This window comes from Pelophylax lessonae (assembly GCF_965119305.1).
Source record: "Pelophylax lessonae genome assembly, chromosome: 1".
NCBI lineage: Eukaryota > Metazoa > Chordata > Amphibia > Anura > Ranidae > Pelophylax > Pelophylax lessonae.
Window position 1 is genome coordinate 10,195,585 of NC_138768.1, and position 18,968 is coordinate 10,214,552.

Here is an 18,968-nt window from a genome sequence, read left to right on the forward strand (position 1 = left end):
GTGATTGGTTATGTACCTTTCCGGTTCAGGGGGGTTATAAGTCAGAGGAGTAAACCTGTTAGAAACAGGCAAAGCATTAACTTGTACCATCGCCTGAGATGGACGTCCTCTTCCTCTCCCTCTCCCACGTCCTCTACCTCGTCCCCGACCATTCCAATGGGCAGGTTGAGGATGGGGCGTAAAGGTTCGCATAATATTTGAGGCTCCAGGTATTGGGGTATCTGGGGTCTCCACCGGAGTAACCTCCATAGGTGCCAAGGAATCCTCCTTAGCCTGTTCCCTTTGTTTGGTCACCTGCCACTTGAACACATTCCCTGATTGATAATCACCAAGATCCCTATTAAATTTCTTCTTTTTTTTATTTCTCTGTTCACTTTCCTCTTTTTCTAAATGTTTTTTCAGGGCTTCCGATTTAGTTTTATACTCGTCCTTCTCCTTAAAGGCCACCAACTTTTCCTTAATTAAATTAATGTCCTCATCCAATTTTTTCAGCTTTTGTCTTTTGTTAGACAACATAAAATTCAACAAGCTGATCCCAGCATTGTTGAAAAATAAAAGCCAATCGTTGGTATCAGTACAATCACTCTGTGGAAATACCTCCCACCTCAGGCTCCTGGGAACCATGCCATCGGCAACATACCTCTCAAAGAAGGCAATGTCCCAATTCGCATGGAGCTCGGCCGTCATGAGGTTTTTCAGTCGCAAAAATAATCCCCCTATATCATCTAGGGTTCCATCTATAGGAGTAAACACCCCTTCAGCATTAATAACATGTTTGGACCGAAATTCGAAGATATCCATAATGTTAGATGAAATAACCAACTTCACAATAAAGTGAAAATATAAAAGCTGCAGCACCTAATAAAATTCCTTATTAAAGACTATAAAACATATAATTGCTACGCTAAAATATAATAAAAATAAGTATGCGAAAAGCAGCCAACACAAATCTTTGGAACAGAAAGATTAATAATAATAAAAATACAAATGTGGCGCTAATCTGGTAGCTAAAATCAAAGAAATGTCCTTGATATGCGTGGGTGAAAAAGCAACAGTTCAAATTCTTTCTCGTGCATCAACAAAAACTTCACAAAGAAGGGAAAAAATGTGAAGATCCTCAGCAAGGGAGACCACCACCAGGCACCCGCACACACTGATCCTTACCAGATCACATTGACCCTCATCACAAAGGTCAAAAAACGCCCATGGTACAAGCACTGGAAAGCCGGGATCATTCACTCCTCCTCCTATGAAATCTTCCACCAAGCGGACAGTCCTTAGGTCCTTACAGGGTCCCCATGTGAGGAAACAAAATACCAACACATAGTGTACACTGCTATGAAGTTTATTGCTCCCCAAAGATAATAAGTACACTTACAGGATAGCCGCACTTAGAGAGCGTTGCTTTATCCACCTCCGAGCGGTCGGGTGCTCGCGCATCCCACCAAAAATATGGCCGCCGTGTCTCTTCCTGGGAGCTCCACGTCAGACTCAAGGAGCATGTGGCCAACATAGTCAAGGGGTTCCCGAAACATAGTGTCTCGAGACACTATGATCAGTGCCATCAAAGGGATCCAAAGGGAACCATTTTCCTTGGGATAGACAGATTCACCAAAAACTGGAGAGGTAGTAATATGACCCGGGGGGTATCCAAGCTAGAAACCAGCTGGATATATAGGCTTAAGTCCTATACCCCATTGCGTCTGAACATAGAATGGGATCTGAATGCGTTTATCAACAATTCCTGATATAGTCCCATTACTATGTTCCCCAGTTTGTGGATATTGTGCTGTGACCTATTTTGGGTAGATTTAAGAATTATCCTCATTTTTTAGTTCCTCCAGTTTTTTCAACTGTTTTAATTTGATGTATTTTAATGTTGTTTTTATATTTTGTGGTTTTTTTTTTTCCGCAATGTGAAGAGATTGCTGTTTTTTTCCCCCTCCTGTGGTCTGAATTGCGACCACCAGATGGCGCTGTGTTCTCCGACTAATTGGCGTGTTGACTTTTAATGGTGAGAACTAACGTCATTAAAGTCTAATATGTAAAAGCCTTTTTTTCTTCTTTTTGGCATAATTCGATCCCATGTTATGTGGTGATTGGAACGTTGGGGGTATTATGCCTCTATGTTTCGTTCTTAAAATTTCCACATCCGGGTGGTGGAGCGCAAGCAGGCCATTTCCGGGTGTTGGTGAATTGAACAACTTCCGCCCGTCTCGATCCTATATATATGGCGCTGACGCCGCAGGACCACACCCCTAGACGACGTCAACTCTGACGAAACGCGTCGGGTGGAGCCTGTGGCGACGCACGCCACACCAGGAAGAGACACGGCGGCCATATTTTTGGTGGGATGCGCGAGCACCCGACCGCTCGGAGGTGGATAAAGCAACGCTCTCTAAGTGCGGCTATCCTGTAAGTGTACTTATTATCTTTGGGGAGCAATAAACTTCATAGCAGTGTACACTATGTGTTGGTATTTTGTTTCCTCACATGGGGACCCTGTAAGGACCTAAGGACTGTCCGCTTGGTGGAAGATTTCATAGGAGGAGGAGTGAATGATCCCGGCTTTCCAGTGCTTGTACCATGGGCGTTTTTTGACCTTTGTGATGAGGGTCAATGTGATCTGGTAAGGATCAGTGTGTGCGGGTGCCTGGTGGTGGTCTCCCTTGCTGAGGATCTTCACATTTTTTCCCTTCTTTGTGAAGTTTTTGTTGATGCACGAGAAAGAATTTGAACTGTTGCTTTTTCACCCACGCATATCAAGGACATTTCTTTGATTTTAGCTACCAGATTAGCGCCACATTTGTATTTTTATTCATATTGAAGAGGCCGGTGACAAGGTTTCAGCTGTGCAGCGAAGGATTAATCCGCCTAAACCCGAAACAGAGAAAATAGTCCACTTACTGTCCCCCGCTCCCATGGAACACAGGAGGCCCAGACACATATATTTTCTAAATAGCTGCACAATATTCCATGACTTCCAAAACTTAGTGGGGTTTACTAATTTTCCATAACTTTTCCAGGCCTGGAAAGTGTCATGTCAAAATCCCATGACTTTTCCAGGAATTTCATGACCGTACGAACCCTGAGAGCTTGATTCTTCTAAATCCAGCCGCTTCGTCATTCCTCCTACCCAGGCTCACAAGGGGGCGGCGGCCACACTCACGGTTCTCTCTAATCCAGGATCTGTGGTGCCTGCAGCAGCTGCCTCCTCTAGCTCCTCTGCCCTTCATGGTCACGCTGAACCCATCGAGAGGCTGCGACACCCGGCCCAAGCACCGCACCTATGATGTCGGATGTCCTGATTGGTCCAGGCTGGACCAATCACAGGACGGCAATCGTGAATGGGAGTGTCAGGGGTGCACCGCTCTGCGCCCCGAGGACACTCTAAAGGACGGCCTATCACATCAAAAGAAAACAGGCACATGATGCCTAAACCCCCACCCCTCCCATAGCCAGCAATGTGTCCGACGCTCCGCTGCAATAATAAAGGTACACTTTTTGTTATGCTAATTTTACTGTGACTAGCCTTGGGGGGGCGGCCCCTGCGCCCCTTATTGACCAGCCGCCACTGCTCAGGAAAGTGACCAGGGTATTATAGGCTGATATCACCCAGTCCCCTTCCTACTATAGACCAATCAGTGAGCAGTGTGGGTGGAGGAATGTATTTAGTGTTAATGACTCACCTGTGCTGATCTCTGTAGGAGTGTCCTCCTCTATAAATTTCCCCGTTATTCCATCCTCCTCCATAGACTGCTGATCATCCCTCACATACCTCTCTTCTTCTTCTGCTTTCACCTCAAACTCTATATCGATTGGATCTCCACTCTAAATCAAGAAAATGAGAGAGAATATCATCTCTAAAATATAAGCTATATTATTGTGACATCACATAATAAATCCACACTTGTCTTCACAAGTCCATGTTCCAGATGCTCCATCCCACCAACCTTGTAACAGTGAGGGATGGTGTGATCTTCCTGTGTGGAATCCCGGGAATACAGAGGACGGGGACATCTCTCTGGTGGGTTCCTGGTATTAGGTGGCTCCATCATATCCTTGTGTCCCTCTATAAACTCCTCCATCACTCCATACTCCTCATCCTCCTCTTTATACTCTTCTTTAACATCAACATTATCATCCCCGAGGTTTCCACTCTGAATAAATAATAAAACATTCATTGTAACAAACATGCTGTGTATAAATCAGAACTAACAATAACTGTCAATCATTTACCTGATGATGGTGAGGGGTGGTGTGACCTTCCTGTGTGGAACCCCGGGGATACAGAGAAAGGGGACATCTCTTTGGTGGGTTTCTGTAGCTGGAGGACTCCACCATGGTGTCCTGATACAGATCTTGGTGTCCTTTTAGAGACTCTGACTCATCATCCTCCTCTTTTATCTCTACTTTAACATCAACTTTAGAATCTCTCTTTCCACTCTGAATATAGAATAAAAATGACATCAATGGTAACAATGCAGATAATGTACAGATCCTAATAATAGTATCAGTGATTGTTCCTCATCTACCTGATGATGGTGAGGGATGGTGTGACCTTCCTGTGTGGAATCCCGGGAATACAGAGGACGGGGACATCTCTCTGGTGGGTTCCCATTACTGGATCCATCTGTAGGAAACACACACACTGACTGAATACATTGTTTCTATGTGTTTATCAGATGATGGGGGATGTAGGTGGAGCCTCCGTACTGCTCTCTCCTTTACAATAAAGTCTCCTCTTACCCGGTGATGTGAGGGGCGGCTGATTCTCCATCATGATGTCCTTGTAGAGGTCCTTGTGTCCTTCTAAATATTCCCACTCCTCCATGGAGAAATAGACAGTGATATCCTGACACCTTATAGGAACCTGACACACACAATGATACAGTCACCATCCAGACACATCCCTTGTCTGTTACTGGATAATGTCCCAGAATTCCAAGCACCGCTCACCTCTCCTCGATGATCTCTCTGGGGACTTCTAGAACCTTCTTTTTCTTTCTTTATTCTATCAGGGAGGGAGGTGGAGGCAATGTGATGGTCATGTGATCTCCAGACTTCACAGAAGGAAAACTCCAGATCTGAACACAAATAGTAATATCAAATGATATTCCCAGAAGCCGCCTCACCTCTCCGGTCAGGTCTCTATTTTATTAAAGCCCGACTTCAGACTGAGTTATACTTTACCCACACAGGACCCCCACACTCCGCAGGTTCAAAGCCTGTTGCAGGCATTCTGGCATCATTACATACAATGCAGGACCAACATTCCCACTTTGCTAATGAGGATGCCAAGGGTCCACCCACATCCTAAGAGCATCAGAAAACAAAACAGATGGAGGGACATCGGGAGGAGGAGCTGTGAGGTCAGTGTGATGTCATAGGACATATAGACTCTGGAAGAAGGGCCATTTGGATGAGATTTGAGGAGACGTCTATATGAGGCTCCCTTGCAAACCAAATCATTGTTCCTGGATGTGTCCTACCTCTCCTAAACTGAAGAGTGAACTTTGACCTTTACCATACAGGAATCTGTGAAAGTAAGCTCTCATGTGAGCAGGTGACGTGCGGAGGAACGGAGTGTAAATAGCAGACAATTTTCTCCAGAGCCCCTAATGGTGGGGATGGATTTCCCTGAAGCTGGTGCCAAGTTTCCACCCCCCAGGGTCACTGCAGGTGTGGAGAAAAGCTGTGTAAGAGGATATGGAGGAGAGATGAGGAGGAGATCCAGGAATCAGGATAAAAGGTCAGGACAAGCAACAGACGAGCGCATCCAAGAGATGAAGCCGGGGTCACTACACAGAAAATCAATCCAAGGAAACAACAGGCAGGACGAGGAATAGCAAGAAGGAGCTCACAGACAAATGAGAATATTGCTCAGCCAATGGGAGATTATCTCAGCATGACTTACATAATGAAGGAGATGAGGGGGAGGGGAGGAAGTCACTTAGCTGCTTGCCGACCGCCGCAAGTACATATACTGCGGCGGTCAGCCGTTAAACTTTCAGTACGAAATAGAAATACATTTTTATTATTACAGGTCAAGAATTGTGAACTTTGAGGCCTCAATTGACCTTGTTACAGTTTGAGCAAAACCCATTCAGTTTGAAACACACATTGCATTCATTGTTTTATTTACATGTACTTTGAGATGAGAAGCTATGTCATCTACCCCCAAAAAGGAAATTGTGTTTGTTAAACTTTGAATAAGAGAAACCAGAGGGGCCATGAGACGTTTTATCACACAATGGCCGAAACTCAAATTCAGGATAACACCTGTGTTCAACCATCCACCAGCAAGTAAACTATTGTTTCCACCCTGAGAAGACAAACAAAACTGCCTGGACAAAGACTAGAATCTGTCATTTATTTACCTAAACACCAACAGGGGGGTAGAGATGGTGGGAATCTACATGGTGTCAAATAAACATTGTCACTTAGACTGATGAGAACTGCAAATCTCAAAATGAATTTCATAAAATCATAAAATGATACAAAATCTTTGCCCCATCATATACAAAAGGTGTTATGGAACTATGATGTTATGACAACCTCCTACTGAGAAGTACATTATATCTATCATATAGTAGTGTCAAATGGTCAGAAATTTCGCCCATATTTTATCATCCAGGCCCAAATCATGAATGTACTGTTGTTAACATAATAACCCCTTAAGGGATAATATTCTGATCGGAAATAACCCATGTGTAGAAAAGTTGACATATACAAGCTGTTGTGTATCAATATATATAACTGTATATGTATCTATATAATTCTTACTGCTACTAATTGAAGTCTTGGGTTAAAAAGTAAAATCCAATATATATATATTACATAAGATATATTAAATATGAGAATGGTGTTATCCAGATTAATCTTTATTCAGATACCTGGTGGATTAAATGGACATGTCATAGATGAGACCATGATTACATTTTATGTTGTTTTAGAATAGTCTTAAATGGAGAAATCTTTATTTAATTTTAATATACTGGTTGACCAAGAGGTGTCACCCTATGACATCACCAGTTAATGAATAAGATGTTCCAACCAATGATGATAATGTTCCTCCCACTGGGTTTGGCTTATGGTAATTTTAATAGTCCTTTGTCCTATACCATATAAAAGCCCAGATGAGAGAAACACAAGACACATCACATTTTGCCCAATATACATCACACTTACAACATACACACTACTACAACCATGCACAGGCTCATCTACACAGACTCCATCTTGGTCCACCATGTATCTGAACCTTTGAGGGACGCCAAGCGAAACTCCTCGCTAATTGGCCACCATCTTGGAAATGCAGCCATCTTAAGGAACCTGGTAACTACCATTCTAAACTAGCGGCCATTTTAAATATGGTAATTATGCCTTGCTGTTATTTGATTATTATTCAATATTGTTTATATAGTTCCTTAAATGTTTTATATTTCATATTCAAGGGTAACAAGATTACAATCCCAGCCGTATTAACCATATGTAGATTTTTCTCTAAGAGATGATTTTTGCTTTTTATAACATTTTTATTAATATCGGATTTAGCGCATATTGGCGTATTAGTATTACGTTTTGCATGGCCTATTTTCGCTTCATCTGCAGTGGAGTGATTGTCGGACTTCGCAATTCACAGACAATTGTGGTTTGATTATATAGAACATTAATTTATGGTTCATACTACATCTGGGAAAAACGTAATCTTGCTTTATTTTACTTTCATCGTTTAGCTAAATATCGCATTGCATTTATCGTTTTAAGTCTGTATTTTATGTAAGGTTATCTCTTTATGTCACTCAAGTATGATCATTTATGGTGAAAATATGTCTTGCGAATAAATATTCTTATATATATATTCCCTACTGTAGACTGTTTCACTAAGATTGGTATATGCTTTTAAAAAGAAATTAATCGATAAAAAAAGAACTCGGGAAAATTGCGTGGTATACTATGAGTGTCTGAACAAAATTGATTGGGTTTTTCTTAGTTATTAAATCATTTGCCGTAATCGGCTGGAGGCACTGCGTCATAATTCTATTGATAGTTCAGACATCGCCTTTTAGCAATAAATTAAAAATAATCAGAATAATATTCTGGAACGTATAAAACGCACAATACCGTGGCCAGGCAAAGTGACGTACCGGTACTTTACTAGCCTGTGAGCCAATAGCGGGTGAGCGCGCGCCGCCGGAGGCGTGCTCCCGCCCCGGCTCGACCCGATGTCCGCCGGTCACTCGCGATCGTCCGCTGTGAAGGGAGAAAGTCAGGCGGCTAATGTAAACAAAGCCGCCTGTCATTCTTCCCTGTGTAACAGCAGAGATCATACGATCCTGCTATGTAGGACCGTTGATTTCTGCTGTTACATGTAAAGCCACATCCCTGCACAGTTAGAAACACGCCCCTAGGGACACACTTAACCCCTCCTTCCCCAATAAAGTTAACCCCTTCCCTGCCAGTGTCATTTTTACAGTAACAGTGCATATGTATAGCACTGATTACTGTAATAATGTCACTGGTACCCCCAAAAGTGTCAAAAATGTCAGTCAAGGGTCCAATCTGTCCGCCGCAATGTCGCAGTCCCGCAAAAAAAAAAAAAAACACGCAGATCGCGGCCATTACTCGTTAAAAAAAAAAACAACAAAAATGACAAAAATCTTTTCCTTAGTTAGTAAACGCAATAACTTTTGCACAAACCAATCAAAATAAGCTTTTTGTGATTTTTTTTTTTACCAAACATATGTAGCAGAAAACAAATTGGACAAAAATGTTAAACAAATTTAGATTTTTACTTTTTTTGGGGGGGAATTTCATATAAACAAAATGTGAAAAATATTGTTATTTTTGCAAAATTGTCGCTCTTTTTTTGTTTATAGCGCATGCTCAAAAAAAAAAACGCAGAGGTGATCAAATACCACCAAAAGAAAGCTCTGTTTGTGGGAAAAAAAAGGACGTCAAATTCGTTTGGGTACAGCATCGCACGACTGCGCAATTGTCCGTTAAAGTCACGCAGTGCCGAATCGCAAAATTGGGCCTCGTCAGGAAGGGGGTAAAATCTTCCAGCTGCACTGGGCAGTAAATGAATGGGAAGTGCTCTGTGCTGAGCGGCTTCCTGTCCATTCACAAACGGAAGCATAGTAAACCTAGTTGTGTTCACAATGTTCATTTGGATAAGAAAGGCACTAGTAAATTATATATTTACTAGCCCCTTTCCCCACTCTCCATCCTGCAGCGTAGTGATTAGGGTGTGCCCAGGCACACCTGGCACACCCCTATGGAAATTCAGCTGGTTCAGCAGGGATCGGTCACATTTCCATCCATGTGTGGTCACTGCTGGATAAAAGTCACTCCATCAGCGGCTGCAGCCAATAGCTTCATCTCTGATCTGTGTATTCTGAGAGCAGAGGAGCGCCCCCCATTGTCAGAATACAATAGTGCAGCAGGGAGGATTCCCCCATCCTCCTCCAATGTATGGATGGGGGAATCGGTTGTTTGATTGCTCAGTTCGCTGACTGTATGATAAAACTGAACCATGTATGCTCAGCTTTGGAAGCAAGATATAGTAATCATCAACTGATCCCCCATGAAGGGGTTAATCTAAGTATTACCTCCTCTGCCGCCAGATTCAGCAATGAACGTTCTTCCAAGTGGAGCTTTCTGTCTGTATCTGACATCACTTCCAGTCTGTACCTGACATCACTTCCTGTCTACCATAGAGACTTCCTGTCTGGGTAGAAGTGAGATCACAACTGGGTAGAAGTGAGATCACCACCTTGTGGAGCTCAGAGGAACTGCAGCCCCGAGAAACATCTTGTTATAGTGTGAACACGGCCTTGTGCTGTGTGTGTATGTACTGTATATCCTTATAGATGGGTCATCTCCACTCCCACCGAGAGGGATAGAAATATATTACTGCTCGGGGGGAGACATTTTGGCACCTTTGATTTTGCAGTAAAATGGAAGATTTAGTAATGTAGAACATCTGTTATATGGATACAAAGAACCCCAGCCGAGAGTAAAGGGTGGAAATGGCTCCTGATCCCCAGATTTGGGCAATTATGTCACCAATATAAATGGAAAAAAACCCGCGCTATGTGTAACAACTCAAATACCTACAAAAATAACATCTACCGGACTGCTGCTGTAACATAGGTAAGTATTCCCTTTATCAACTAGAAAAGCATTATCACAGCGCTGTCCATAAATGATCACAAATACACTAAAATATGTGGATACATTCATATATAAAGTGCTAGGGGCTCAAAATAATATTCACTGCAGATCTACTGCTTCCACTTTACACCTACTTCATTGATCTTACACAGTGGCCCTTTACCACGTAATCGACGGAGCGATCATTTTTCAACAAACCGGCGTCATGACTGGTTCGGCTTGCGCTGCTGTGGGGTTTCTGTCTCCTCTGCTTACATGCTGTATCACCCTCATCATCAGTGGATCCTCACCAGCGACTGTCAGTGCCGTAAAATTTAAAAATAAAGGGCATTAAAATTTTCTTTCCACATTTTTCAAAAACTTGTGGAAAAAAATGACGTGAGTCAAAAGACTCATTATGCCTCCTAGAATATACATTGGGGTGATTGCTTTCTAAAATGGGGTAATTTTGTGGGCGTTTCCATTGTCCTGGTGCTCTTTATTTTGCAAAGAATTGTGGGAAAAAATTATAACTTCAAAAAACTCACCATGCCTCTTACTAAATACTTTATGCTTGAGGTCATTGTAGCCGTATTAGTGCACTTGCGACACACTAAATACTTTAGGATGTCTATGTAACACCCTCCTAGGTAGGTGCTAGGTTCAAAGCATCTTATGCTCCTTCTGCTTATCAGGGGAGCCTGTCACATGTTTCCAGGTGTGATTCACTGGGTCTGAGGGAATGTCCCCACTGCATCCAATGAGGGAGCTTATTGGACAGTGGAGGAAACCCAGCCAGTGACACATAGGCTTTTGTGACAGTCCCAGTGGGAGGGCACTCATGCACTGCATCCTGGGATTGCTCATAAAAGCTGAGGGGACATGTGACAGGGCATCTTTTATCGGGAAGCAGAGTCCCAGGAGGAGGCTGACGGCTGTCTCTCCTCCTGCTGTATGAGGACAGTGGTCATAGGCAGTTGGCTTAGTGAACCAAGTGTGGAGCTGAGCTGCAGAGGATCCTGTAAAGCTGACAGTGGAACTGCTGGCAGAGTCTTCTGGGAAAAACAGTGTCTGTGAGTACCAGGGGACTTGCCAAAGGGTCTGTCTAGGACTCCAGTGAAGTCAGAGGATAAAGGAGTCAGCTTACACAGTGTGTCAGAGTAAAGGGGGTGCCGTGTAGAACCCTGAAGAGCAGGGACAGAGGGGGTGCCAAGTAGGACCCTGAAGAGTGATTCACAGTGCAGTACAGTTCGCTAAATTCTACTTCACTATAGTGGAAAGGTGAAGCAGCGGCCTTGCCGCATTCAGCTATGCTCAGAAGTCCCAGATATTGTGCATAGTTGTTCAGTTGGAGTATCCCACTCATCCCTTCTCCTATCCAAGTTCTCCAATAAAACAACAACAAAAAACCCCAGGACTGTTTTCTGACTGAGCCTTAGAATATGCTATATTGTCAAGTTGTTGCTATGGGTAACCCAGGGGAACCCGTAACCAGCAGCTCTCACAGGAGTAGTGCTACATCTACTTTCCAAAAAGGGGTAATTTGGGGGGAATTGGTACTTTCCTGGCTTATTAGTGTCTCAAGAAATCAGATGGGCTGTCAGTCATCAGGTGTGATCAATTTTCAATGATTGGCACCATAGCTTGTAGACTCTATAAGGCCCCTTTCACACAGGCGGACCGTTCAGATCCACCTGTCCGTTTTTTTTTTTTTTGGCGGATCTGAACGGTCCCTCCATGCATCTCTATGGGGCATCCGATGTCAGCGGAGACATGTCCGCTGACATCCGATCCGTCAAATCTGGACGGATGGAAACCCTATTTTCCGTCCTTCCAGCGGGTCGGATCGGATGAGAACGGACCGACGGTCCGTTCCCATCCGATTCCCCCATAGAGATGTATGGGACTCTGACAGCTGTGTCTCCGCACACAGCGCGGAGAACAGTTGTCATTCTCCTGCTCAGCGTGGGATCGGCGGATCAATCCCCTGCTGAGATAAACGGAGTCCCCCGTCGGAGCGGACTGTCTGAAAGAGCCCTAACTTTCACAAAGACCAAATAATATGCACTGATTTGGGTTATTTTTTTTTACCAAAGATATGTAGAAGTATACATTTTGGCCAAAAGGTATGAAGAAAAATTACTAATTTGCAAAACTTTATAACAGAAATGAAGAAAAATCAATTTTCTTTACAAAACTGTCGGGTTTTTTTTTATTTATAGTGCAAAAAAATAAAAACCCAGCGGTGATTAAATACCATCAACAGAAAGCTCTATTTGTGTGTTAAAAAAGACAAAAATGTTATATGTGTACGGTGTTGCATGACTGAGTAATTGTCATTCAAAGTGTGGGAGCGCTAAAAGCTAGAAATTGGTTAGGAAGGGGTATAGGTGCCCGGTGGGCAAGTGGTAAATCTTATACTGTTTGCTTTCTCAAATAAATAAAGTAAAAATCTGTGCAAATTTGTGTAATCATATGTAGCACCCTCCTAGGTAGGTGCTAGAATAAAAGCATTGTTATGCTCCATTTGCATATCAGGGGAGCCTGATCTCTTAGTTATGCCTGTTGCATGTGTCCAGGTTTGAGTCACTTGGTCTGAGGGAGTGTCCCCACTGTATCCAATAGGGGAGCCTGTTGGACATTGGAGGAAACCCAGCCAGTGGAAAACAGGCTTTTGTGGCAGTCCCAGTGGGAGGGCACACTTGCAGTGCATTTTGGTATTGACCATAAAAACTGAGGACACATGTGACAGGGTGGAAGGGAGGAAGGTTACGGCTGTCTCTTCTGTTGTCTGAGGAAGGTGGTCACAGGCAATCGGCCTAGTGAGCCAGGTGTGGAGTTGAGCCTAAAGGATCCTGTAAAGCTGACAGTGGAGCTGCTGGCAGAGTCATCTGGGAAAAACAGTGTCTTTGAGTACCAGGGGACTTGCCAAGGGATCTGCCCAGGAAGGGGGACTACTCCAGTGAAATTAGGAGGATAACAGGTCAGCTCACACAGTATGTCAGAGTAAAGGGGGTGCAAAGTAGAACCCTGAAAAGTAGGGGTAAAGGGGGTGCCAAGTGGGGCCCTGAAGAGTGATTTACTTTACAGTTCCCTTATTACCTACTTCACTACAGTGGCAATGTGAAGCAGTGGCCTTGCCACATTCAACTAAAGTTAGAAGTCCCAAAATTGTGCATAGTTCATCCAGTTAGAGTATCCCACTCATCCCTTCTCCTCTCAGAGTATCTTGAATTACCAAGCTGTTGCTATGGATAACCCAGGGGAACCCACATCCAGCAGCTCCCATGGGAGTAGTGCTACATTTGGGGGCTCGTCCGGGATGTCGCCCTGGGTTACCGGCCCAGTTGCTAATGGCAACGACCGAAGAACATTTTCAAAAATGTAATTTTTGCTTCAGAGACTATGTTCTAATGCTCAAGACAAGTGTGAGGACTGCTCTACAGGAGATAGGGAGAGTGGGATGAAGAGAAAATTTCACGCTACTAGTTGCTTATAGCAACGGAAAGATTCCTATCAGAATCGCAATCTGTACATTCAAGTGCTGAAACGTTTCTGTCTGAATCATAAGCTGTTAACTCCCATGATGTGCTGAAAGGCAGGAGAAATGCATCTTTCTGTGAATATGGACTGTGTCTGCTTAACAGTAAATGGTGCAATATCGTGGCAGTGTGGATACTGTGAAGAAATCTGTTGGCCACGCATATGATGACAGTGGGACATTTTTCAGAGACAGTATGGTGACGGGCCTTGCTTGTACATGTGCTCGGAAGAGAAAAGTTGGCCGTGCATACGACAGCGGGACAATTCTCTGGACTAGCAAAGAGGGTAAGCTGGCTCAGAGTGATGGAGGCGCAGTTGGAGCCCTGTTACAAGCAAGAAGAGTGGATGCGTGCAAGCTGAGAGGCACGGCCTGCTTTACAGTGATTTCCATGCAGACTGAGTTGAGAGAGAGCAGCATTGGAGGGGTTACTGTACCACGCAGGAAAGAGCACTGAAAAGTTCTGCCTAGCAGGAGGAGCCACCGCCAATATGGAGATGTGGGTGGAGACACTGCTCACGCACAGCCAATGGAGAGTGGGGAGGGAAGTCTATAAATTACTACGGGTGAGGCTGAGAGGGATACACGTGTGTGGAGGAGCAAGATGCCGAGTACCAGAGCAATTCAGAGTGCATCAGCAACAAGCCCACATGCTGGCGGAGAACCTGCCGGGCAGACTGGGGAGCAGACCAGAGAGCCGAAGACGTCCACCCTGTGGGATACAGGGGTGAGGATGGTGCCCAACCAAAGACTGGTGTTATGCACCGGAGGAGGCATGGAGCATTTGGGCCTGGTATGTCCCCAGTGTTTGAGTGTGACCATGCGGGTGCAAGCTTGGAGCCATTGCGGGCATTGTGGCCATCTGCTGCTGCGGGCAGAGAGGAGTGAAGGTCGGCCCAAGAAGTTGTGTGTGACATGGGATACCGGGGTCACTCTTACCTTGTCGGCTGTGGAATCAGGGCCTCTCCTGGGTCAAAGGAGAGGAGTGCTGAGACTGATGATGCAGCTGGAGACCATGCAGCCTGTCAGTGGTCCAGCCTGCACATGGAAGGAGACCCAAATGTCCGAACCAGGATGCATGCAGGTAGTGCGGGCCGGGGTGTAGCCACCTGGTGCATTGAAGACTGCAGCAGCAGAAACCAAGTCTGCTCCCATACAGTTAGAGGAGAAAAGATGGCCAGCGGTGACCAGGGCTGCTAAAGTGAGTGTGAGAAGCGAGGAAGAAGCCAGGGTCATCAATGTGGGGTCTCCTAGTTTCCAGAATCCGTTCGGGTCATTGGAAGAAGGAATAGATGTTTGGAGTCTTAGGAGGGGTCTGAATGGGACTGGGGGTCTGAAGAGTAGAGTAGTCCACCCAGTCTTAACATGCCTGAAATGCCAGATGAAGAGACGCCCCAAGAGTCTGGGGTTCTGTGAGGCCTATGTCAGTCGGGTCCCAGACCTAACCCCACCCAAGAACTATGCCCGGGCTCAGGACCAGAATGAGGCCTACGGCTCTCTCATGAGGCGAGAAGTGGCCCCGTTTTCTCCAGCTGGGAGAGGGAACCGGAAAACCCTTCCCAAATTTTCCAGGATGCAGTGGTGGTTGCAAAAGAAAGGGGCGTTGGAGTATGGGTACGATTACCCAGGGCCGGTGCTAGACTATTTTACGCCCTAGGCAAGACCAGCTACTCGCCCCCCCCCCCCAAAAAAAAATAAAACAAAAAAGGAAGGGTTTAAAAACTCCTCTATGTCATATTCAGTGACCCTGATCTGATGGTTCCTCCATGTAATTCTTTCATACCCAGTGACCCCCATATTCCTCCATGTCACACCCGGGGACCCTGATGTCCCCCTATGTCACACCCAGGGACCCTAATGTTTTCCCATGTCACATTCTGGGACCTCAATATTCCTCCACGCCGTACTGTCATACCCACTGACCCCGATGTTCCTCCATGTCACACTCAGGGACCCCTATGTTCCTCCTCCATGTTGTGCTGTCATATCCAGTGACCCCAATGTTCCTCTATGTCACACCAGGGGCCCCTGATGCTCCTCCATGTCATACCCGGAGACCCTGATGTTTTTCCATGTCACACCTGGGGACCCTGATGTTCATCCATGTCACACCTGGGGACCATGATGTTCCTCCATGTCACACCTAGAGACCTCAATCCACCATGGCATGCCAAGGGATCACAATTCCTCATTGCACACCTGGTGACCCCGAACCCCTGTTACACTCGTGACCCCTATCCCCCATGTCATACCTTTATGACTCTGATTCCCCATGGCACACCTGGTGACCCCAATTCTCTTTCACACCAGGGATCCTCCATGTCACACCCAGGGAGCCTGATCCCCCGTTCTGGGGACACTCACTCGGCAGTATGAAGAGAGTGGCCTGCACTCTGCCCCCCTTCATTGTGATCCTGCTAAATTCCTTCTCCCAGGACGCTCTTCTCCTGGACCACAGTGCTCACCACAGCTCCAAATGGCTCCTGGTGGAGGGAGAAGCAGCAGTCAGAGAGCTCTGCACATCCTTCATCTCCAACCTCCTCAGACCATTCCGGTACCTCGTCGCTTCTGCTCCAGTAAAGGTGCCGCCCTCCAGTGCCGAGCTCCGGCTCAGGTTCAGCTCTCCTCCGCTCCCTGCTTAATACTGACCCAGGGAAATGAACAGCTGCCCACCAGCTCAGTGTAGAGAATCACGTCCTGCCCAGGGTTTAGGCCGCTCAGCTCCAGATGAAGAGGATCATTATGCAGGCAGCACTCCGGTGGGCTCCCTTCCTGCCTCTTGGGGCCCCCACAACAATGGTGGAAATCCAGGACCTGGTAGTTCCACCATTGCCCCAGACACCTGGCATCTTCCTCTGTCCCTTCTTCCTCCCCCACTGCCGCACCTCCCCTCAGCTCCCAAGGATCATTCGTGATGGAGAGAGAATGCTGACTCGTGGCTGCGCCCCTAAGTGGTAATGCGCCCTAGGCGGCTGCCTAGTTTGCCTAGTGGAAGCACCGGCCCTGCGATTACCCCTATGCTCCACGGGAGGTCATGCTCGAAACTGAAGCCAAGAGGGAATCCTGGTGTAACAAAGCCATATGGGACTTCCTGTTTGTCCCCAAACCATACAGAAACTCATCCAGAGTGGACTTATGGAAAAACTTTCTATCTACCTGGACCAAGTGGAGGTCCGCCACCCAGATGGATCTGGCCAGGCCTGGTCAATCCGAATCCGAGTTGACAATGGAAAACTAGTGAGGATTCCTCATCCTGATTTCTACATCTAAAGGAGAGCAAGGAAAATTTTCAAGTGAGGCTGGATCGAAACCAGACAACAAAAGGTCTGTGTTTTCCTCAAGTTCAGTTGTTGTTGGGGCGTGTGTTCCCCCTTTTTCCCATTATTCCCCTTCTATCCTTGCAGAAGGAGTTGGGAAACCAAGAAGACATCAACCACCTTGGAGGAGTGGACTGATCGCCGTGTCAAGACTGCCAGAGAGACGGATCGTTTAGATAGAGATGTTGAATGAGAAGACTACCCCTGCGGGAAGGCTCTTCTCATCATCCCGAGTTAGGATTTAAAACCTGGAAAAGATGTACCTGTGTAATTGCCTAACTTTTCCTTCTTATTTTTCAGGTTGTATAGAGTTCTAGTGTCAGTTAATCAGGATGCTATGTATGTAAATCACTCACCAAAACAGGATTTGTTTGGTGGGGGTTGCATTGTCTATCCATGCACTCATAATGTATTATATTGTATAGCAGAGAAACATATATTTTTTTCACCTAATTTATTCTTGTATATTCGTTCTTCTCTTTTCCGCCTTTCCAGGTTTGTGAGATACTCCTAAATTTTGTAGGATTTTTGTAGGGGGCGGCTGCCGCAGAGCTAATGGGACGTGGCTCATTTTTGGTGGGGGGTGGATGTAGCACCATCCTAGATAGATGCTAGGAAAAAGCATTGTTATGCTCCATCTGCTTATCAGAGGAGCCTGATCTGTAAGTTTTGCCTGTTACATGTGTCCAGGTGTGAGTCACTTGGTCTGAGGGAGTGTACCCACTGTATCCAATAGGGGAGCCTGTTGGACAGTGGAGGAAACCTAGCCAGTGGCAAACGGGGACGTGTGACAGGGCGTCTTTGGTAGGAAGCAGAGTCGCAGGAGGAAGGTGACGGCTGTCTCTCCTCCTGCTGTCTGAGGAAGGTGGTCACAGGCAGTCGGCCTAGTGAGCCAGGTGTGGAGTTGAGCCTAAAGGATCCTGTGAAGCTGACTGGCAGAGTCATCTGGGAAAAACAGTGTCCGTGAGTACCAGGGGGCTTGCCAAGGGGTCTGCCAAGGAAGGGGCGGCCACTCCAGTGAAGTCAAGAGGATAACAGCTCACACAGTATGTCAGAGTAAAGGGGGTGCCAAGTAGAACCCTGAAGAGTAGGGGTAAAGGGGGTGCCAAGAGGGGCCCTGAAGAGCGATTCACTTTACAGTTCGCTTATTATCTACTTCACTACAGTGGCAAGGTGAAGCAGCCACCTTGTCACATTCAACTAAAGTTAGAAGTCCTGAAATTGTGCATAGTTCATCCAGTTGGAGTATCCCACTCATCCCTTCTCCTATCCCAGTTCTCAATAAAAACAACAAAACCAAATCCCCTGGACTGTTTTCTGACTGAGCCATGCACTTAGAGTATCTTGAATTACCAAATTGTTGCTATGAGTAACCAAGAGGAACCCGCATCCAGCAGCTCCCATGGGAGTAGTGCTACACATACAATATTTTGTATTGTGTTCTCTGCAAGTCCTCTGCTTCCACTTTGTATCTACTTTAATGAACTTATTTGTTAAAAAAAAAGTCCACAAATGAATGAAAAGTTGATGAGGTGTAAAAGTTCCCCCGTGCTCCAAACTGTGCCAGCTGTAGTGTAGCCACGCCTTCTTCCACCTCTTACACACGTGATGTTGAGGGCGCCCCCTTAGTAGTGCTTCCCCACTCACCAGAGCAATATGACTCCCAGCTTTTCATCTACCGGAGTCACAAACATCCTTCACACTCTCCTCACCTCCGATGGCAAAGGAACTGGATCCTCCTCGCTCACTCCTGCAAGTCTGCTGCACTTTCTGTCAGTCTCCCTCCTAGACTCGGCTTCCTCCTCCTGTTCCAGCAGGAGCTCCGCCTCTTCCTACACACTCAGGGAGGAGAGAAAGGGGAATCCCCTTTTATTACAAGAAAATACTAAAAACTTCACTCACTGAAGCGGGAAGCTGCCACATTTAGCATTGGTAGTCACACTGCAGCTGGA

At 45.7% G+C, this 18,968-nt stretch overlaps 2 protein-coding genes across 2 annotated transcripts in view; one reads left to right on the forward strand and one right to left on the reverse strand.

Moving 5' to 3' along the window:
- Positions 1–18,968, forward strand: part of LOC309563394 (uncharacterized protein) — a gene marked incomplete at its 3' end in the record, with an annotated part of 732,657 nt that overhangs the window by 414,557 nt on the left and 299,132 nt on the right. The window lies entirely within an intron of this gene.
- Positions 1–18,968, reverse strand: part of LOC309563383 (uncharacterized protein) — a 797,887-nt gene that overhangs the window by 381,875 nt on the left and 397,044 nt on the right. The window contains exon 6 of the mRNA XM_082267777.1: positions 3,954–4,160. Within this exon, the coding sequence (XP_082123903.1) occupies positions 3,954–4,160 (207 nt within the window). The remainder of the gene's footprint in view (positions 1–3,953; positions 4,161–18,968) is intronic.